General features: G+C 32.2%; 1 protein-coding gene across 1 annotated transcript; it reads left to right on the forward strand.

Moving 5' to 3' along the window:
* On the forward strand, nucleotides 1,592-5,247 carry LOC18586019 (protein YIPF1 homolog). The gene is made up of 6 exons (XM_018128566.1): nucleotides 1,592-1,779; nucleotides 1,904-1,940; nucleotides 2,016-2,105; nucleotides 2,961-3,126; nucleotides 4,298-4,571; nucleotides 4,666-5,247. Exons 1-6 carry the CDS (start codon nucleotides 1,723-1,725, stop codon nucleotides 4,855-4,857), a joined length of 816 nt encoding a protein of 271 aa, XP_017984055.1. The 5' UTR covers nucleotides 1,592-1,722; the 3' UTR covers nucleotides 4,858-5,247.

Below are 6,905 nucleotides of genomic sequence, written 5' to 3' on the forward strand. Positions count from 1 at the left end.
TTTATTTTAAGTATATATATATATATATATATATATATATATATAAAATAAAAAATTTTAAACAGCCCCCCCGCCCATAGTTACATTACCCTCCGCCCCTGAGTGTGGCGCTTGCAACGTGGACATCCATCTAGTATGTGCTTTTAGGCCTTCGAAGAAGCCCTCTGCGTTCCGCCGCCAACTAGTAACACTGGATACCCAGTTGAAGTCCAAGCCCAAGGGCATATGGGCCATGTTGGACCAGGTCCAACATGGTGGAGCTGTCCAAGGGAGTAGGAGGAGAAAGATTTACTCTGCTGTGGGTAAGATGGCAACTAGGGTGCCGTTTATCTCCATGTTGGGAGTCCCAACCCCTTGGTCTTAAAGTTAAACTTATCAAATGGGCCAAAGGCCCAAGTAAACATGAAATATCTCTTCAATTTCTTGGAATGTCAATTCTTACAAGTAATTCACGTGAGCTTGATGGTTGTTTTTACCAAGTAATTTCAACTGTTTCATATCTATAACTCATTATAAATTTATGTTACTTTCAAGGACATGACATGAATCCAAGTAGTTGATGGTTTAAAGTAGCATAAATAGTATTGTATATTGAATGTTATACATCTGGTAAGTCTCTAGACCCAAAAGGCAACTCTAGTATGTTGTATGGAATCTAATCAATTAAACCAAAATAACACCATTTATGGTTTTAAGGAATTACTTGCAAAGAAATTATTCTCACTTATAGTCTAAGGTAGACTTATACATTGTCTGTTAAAATGATATTTATGTGGCGTTAATTGAAAAAAATGGACATTGACGAGGTATTAATTGAAAAAAAAAAATTGCAAGATATAATGTGAAAAATGTTAAAATTATAAGAAAAGTAGATGGAGTTTGTCTAATATTATATAAATAAAAAGAATATATAATACTTAAAAATAAAATTTATATTTTTATTGTGTTAAATCAATATCTTATATTTTTATTTTAAATCAAATATACTCTTAATTAAGTTTAATTAATTATTATTGATTAAAACATCATTTATCATTTTATGTTATATAGTATTAATATAACATATTAATATATCATAATAGATGATAACAACGTAATATAATTACATGACCATATGACTTTTTTTACAATTTATGTCAAACGTTGCATTAGTATTACGTGACAATAAAAATAATAAATAACATTTTGATGAATGATAGTTAGTCAATCATTAAGTATAAAAATTTATTTAATTCAAAATAAGATATAAAAATTTAATTAATTATAATATAAAAATAAATACTTAATTAAATTTTTTTGTGTAGTCTATGTACTTTTCAAACCATTTATCTAAAAGCTTTTCATATAAAAAAGCAGTTTGCTGGGCCATGAACGTTTTATTCACAAAAGGCCCATCAAACTTTTATTAAACAAAAAAAAGGAACAAAGTAGGCCCATTGCTAGCCCAAAATCACGTGAACCAAGCTGGAAAATCAAAAAGCAATCAACGCGTGAAACTCAACGGTCCCCGAAAGGCGCGTGCCGAGAGAGAGAGCCCTCCGAGTAATGTACCGGTAAGTCAAGTATTTCCCTCCCTCGTCGTCTCCGTTGCTTCCAAATTACGGAAAAACGCATCGTTTTCTTCTTTAACTAATTTCCACTTCAGGGAGAAGAAAAAAGAAAAAAAATCTCCCAAAATTGCACTCTTTCTCTTCATTTCTGAGCTCGATCTCTTATTCTTCAATGGACGAATCATCGTATTCAAATCTTGCTACCAGTCATTTACTCGGCTCAGTCCCCGTAAGCTTTAATATTCTGTTTTTTTCAGTTAGTTTAGTAGCATTTTATTTCATTTCTATTGAATTAAATTTTCGAGATTCGACAGTTTTATGTAAATCGATTTCAAATTTCATTTGATTCTCAGGCTGTTGTTAGTGAAGAAAATAAAGCTTCGTATGAAGGTACTATTTCTTTTTTCAATTTTGGTTGTTTATAGCAAATTTGTTTCTATTTATTTATATTTGAAATTTGTGCAGTTCCTGAAGCGAATATGCAAATTTTCCCTCCAAATAATGGTGGCGGAGGAGGTAGCGGCCGAGGTTATCAAACTCTTGAAGCTCCAACTGGTATATTCTTTTTTTTTTTTAATTTACTTCCTTGCTATATAGGGAAAACTTAGTTAAATTTATCGGTCTTTTATTTTTGTACTGTGAAATTTTGTGACTAGAAAGTGATTATTTATGATATTTAGGTGATTAAATTAAACATATGCTATATTTTTTGCAATGATTAATGACTTGAAAGAGTGGCTTAGTAAGGAAACCTTGTTCTTCCTAAATTGATGATAACTGATGAAGAGATAAGCTTTCAAAAATCATTGCATCTAGAGTTACGATGTCAAAGATTTGGTCATTGAAGTGAGTGATTCTTCTTATTGGAACTTACATCTGGTAGGTTAGGGAAATTTAGTGAGGAAAGTTGACATTTTTTATGTACTTTAGGTCTGGATGAATATAATACATCACAATTTATTGTTAAGTTTTACTTTACATTCCAAATGGTTATCTGTTTTTTTCATAGTCACAAATTTTCTTCTTGTAGGATGGAGTGTATGGTGAATATTGTTAAAAGGATTATTATATATCTTGATCTGATAACTTTTAATGAAATCGAGGAGCACTGTGTCTTCTGAAATAAACATTCACCTGATTCATATATCTTTTTGGTGGTTCTGTTTATATTTTGAACTTTCCTTGAGTATTCTCTTCCTTTGTTTTTATTTGGTTGTGTGTGTCTCTCTTGTATCTAAGGAATGTAGACTATTGGTTTTGCATTCATATTCTAAAACACCTAAGACATTCTGGCTGCGTTATTGGCATTGCAGTTAGATGTAATTCACTGATGGTAATATTGTAATGCCTTTATTTAGTGTTACTGAAGGAACCTTAATGTTTAATGATCTCATTGTCTATCCTATGCAGAAGGATTTGAACAACAATCACCAAACAACTGGAAGGGAGTGTTTAGTATCTCGTCATACACACAGTATTTTAATGTGGATACAGATGTTGTCATAAACAGATTGATGAGTTCCTTTTATCCTGCCAGTGGGGATTTTTTCAGCAAGATTGATGCTAACCCTGATCTGTGAGTCTGCTTTCCCATTATTCTTGCTTTTGCCTCCATTGTATCAAAAAATTGAGACATCCTTATGTATGGGTGTAAAAGCTGCTTTTGTCAAAGCCTCATCATTCAAGTTTTGGAATGGAAATTTATCCTTTGTAAGAGAAAAGTTTATGTTCTTGTGAAGGTCAGACCTCGTAAAAGCGTAAAATCTCTAAGTGTATGGAAAGTTTTTTCTATTTCTCATTGCAATTTATATTGACTTTGAGATTATATGCTTTTATGAGGTCTAACCTCCATATACTTCTAAAAAGCAATCAAAGCATCCAATGACCTAAGCATTCTTCCATTTGCAAGAAACAAGCTTTTTGGAAGTCTGAACCATAAGTTGCTAATCTTATTAAAAACATACTAAGTTAGAAAGTTTAGTTCTTTGGTTCTTTATATTGACATGAATTGTTATAAGAGGGAAACTTTGTGAGAAGCATTAAGGAAGCATACTAGACATGATTCCAATTTTATATGAGATAGTGCATGTGGTTGTTATCTAAGGGGAAAAAGGGCAGCAGTAATAAGAACATATAAGCACACATTGGTTGCTTGTTTATTACATCATTGTCTATAATTCTCATCTTAGTCCTACCCATTGTATTTATGGTCATCTTTGCAAATGGCATTGATGGAGACAAGCCATTTATCGAGAAAGAAAATAGGAAGGCAAGAGACAGTTAGAATTGCTTGATCTTGATGGTCTTATGGAAGTAAATGTTGAAATTAAATACACTAGGATTTGTAGTTAGTTTGTATTTGTGCCTTTTTGTTTGTCTCATACAAGAGACTCTTCAATGAATTGTTTGAAAGGTGGATCATGGATAGTCTGCCTTCGATCAAAGGATCTTTTCTGGTAAGTCAATCAATATATTGTTTAATGTATAATTCTAGGATAAAAGCGGTAAATCCTCGTCAGATGGCTTTCTAAAGGTAACAGGAGACATGGTCCTTCTTTTGTTCTCCATGAGAAAATTGAATTCCTTGCTACTAGCAATTGGTGAAATATACATCTGAATTCTGATTATGTAGAAATCTTGACAATGTAACAACTACAAGTAGATAGTGGTGATATAATGTGTCATATTAAGTTTTCATAGTTATCTGTTTATTTAGTTTATTGGTCTTGATTTTTGCCATATCATAGGTATGGGCTTATCTGGATCACAACTACCTTGGTCTTTATGCTTTCTTCCTTTGGAAACTGTGCCACGTACCTTATGCAAAAGCACACTGATAGCACTGCTTCTTGGAACTTTGATGTCGGCTATGTAAATGTAGCAGCTTGTGGAATCTATGGTTATGCAATTGTGGTACCAATGGCATTTTACTTCTTGCTTCAGTATCTGGGTTCAAACGCTAGCCTTATAAGATTTTGGTGCATGTGGGGTTATTCGCTCTCCATTTTCATTCTAACTGCAGTAAGCTTTTCTCTACATTAAGAAGCTCAAATTTATTAGTTATTCATTATTTCTTTTATAATCATCTGAGCTGTACTATATGGCATATTTGCAGTTTCTGCTGCTTATTCCAGTTGAGATTCTCCGATGGATCATTATACTCATTGCTGGTACAGTCTCAGCTTGCTTTGTTGCCTTGAATTTAAAATCTTATATTGTGGGGAACGATCTTACAATGATGGTGGTTGCTGCATTCTTGTTGCAAATGGCACTTGCAATCTTCATCAAGGTCTGGTTCTTTCCATAAACCTCACTAAGTCATCCTATGTGATCTATCTGAGCACCTAAAATCCAAACTTTGCTGTGTTTACTCTGTTTCTGGGAAATATGGAAAAGGAGATTAGTCAGAGCAAAATACCTCTTGAAGAAAAGCTTCTGTGTGTTTCGGGATTGCTTACATGGTGAGTTGTAGTTTAGTGATTAATTTGAAACATGTAATGGAAGAGAGTTCTAGGAGCCATGTTTTCATGAGGTGCAGCAACCTCACTAATTTGGTTTTGGAGTCAGTCCATCTAATTCACTGGGTGTTGTTGGCCTACAACTTTTAAGAGACCAGCATCATCAGAGCAACCAGAGAATTGTCAATGTAATATTTTAAAGTCATGGAAGTTTTCTCATATGCACATGGTTGTGTAAATATAGTTGTCATGGTCTTTATGTCAATCTGTAATAGGTCCCAAACATCGGAAGGCAAATTTCTGTGTCGAAAGTTAGGTCCTCTCCCTCTCTGAAACAGGGACGATCATCGGCATGCAGTGACTAGGTAGACTATCTCATTTGGCCAAAAGAGGGAAGAAAGGGAGGGGGAAGGGTTTCTTTTCTTTGGTCTGAGGGTTTTTAGCAGTAACCAGATCATGTTTCATCCAATTTAAGTATGTTCCCCCATGAGCAAGGTCCTCCCGAGGGGATATCTGACTTGTGAAAAGAGTCCAAATCAGCTTGATGTTTCTGTCATCGGCTCTTAGTAATGTCAGCCCATAAGCTCGAATTGGTCAGTTTCCAGGGCTGCCGTCTGGTCAATCTAACTTGGGTTTTGGTCTCAAAAACTAGACCCATCGTAATCCGTTATGACCATTGATATTCTATAGTTATGTTTGATTTGTTGAAGGAGTCAAGGAGGCATATATTCCTTTTTCATTAGTTTAATAAAAACCCTTACCTAATAGAACAGCTGACTCCACGCAGGGCCGGTTTTAGCATAAAGCCACCAAAGCCCTGGTCTTAGGCCTCACATTTTTATAGATCTCATAATTTTGTATAATATAATTAATTATATTAAAAATATATAAAAATTAAAATAATTAATAAAATATTTATTAAATTCAGTGTATTAAATATCTATTTTCTTCCACTATCTACCTCTTATTACTTATCAACTATTTATCTCAATTCTTCAATTATATAAAAGTCAATATAATTAATAAAGTGATATATTTTTTCAATTATATGTCTATTAAATTTTTATTTTTTATCATTTTTTAATTTTTATAATATTAATAATTTTCAATTATTTTTTTATTTTCAATGTAATATATTTTTAATAATTTTCAATTAATGGTTATTTTTTTAATTTCAATTAAAAGAGTCTCATTTAAATATTTAAACATTTTAAGTTTTTTAAGATATTGAGCCGCTCCGGACTCCATGTAGTTTGATCAATTTAGAAGTCAAGTAAAGGCAAAATTGTTCTTCGTGGGTTGTCGCATAGCCTAACATATCTAGTTAATTATAAGGTTTTTGACTTTGGAATTGGTTATTTGATTTGCATCTAATCTTATCTGGTTGGCCCTAGCTGTATATTAATTGATAGAATTTTTTTTAAATATTAGATAAATCTTTATTTATAAGGTGAACTAAGGCATTGAAGCTGTCTTGCTGTAAGCAAATTCCGATTTTCAACCCGCAACTAATCCATTTGCAAAACCTAAAACTTAATCAATTCATAATAGAAAGGCAAAATTGAGTGTCGAGTTCATAATAGAAATGATAGGAGCCATTGTCCCCTTATAATATTTAGGTTGACAAATTTGAAGTGCCCCTTAACTTGTCTCTAATCTCTAACTCAAAATACTCGAATTTATCTAAGATAACAAGATATTTTAAAAAAAATAAAATTTTTGTTTGATATATTGTCAATATATAATATTTATATATTATTATTTAATTATATAGTGTTAATCTATAAACGTGTAAGGTAAATATTAAAAAATCTTTCAAAATTATAAATATTTATTTTTGAGATTTTTTAATTCTTATTTTTATCCGATGTGTGCATTTCGTTGCTCGATACGCACA

The sequence above is a fragment of the Theobroma cacao genome, chromosome 10 (assembly GCF_000208745.1).
Source record: "Theobroma cacao cultivar B97-61/B2 chromosome 10, Criollo_cocoa_genome_V2, whole genome shotgun sequence".
NCBI lineage: Eukaryota > Viridiplantae > Streptophyta > Magnoliopsida > Malvales > Malvaceae > Theobroma > Theobroma cacao.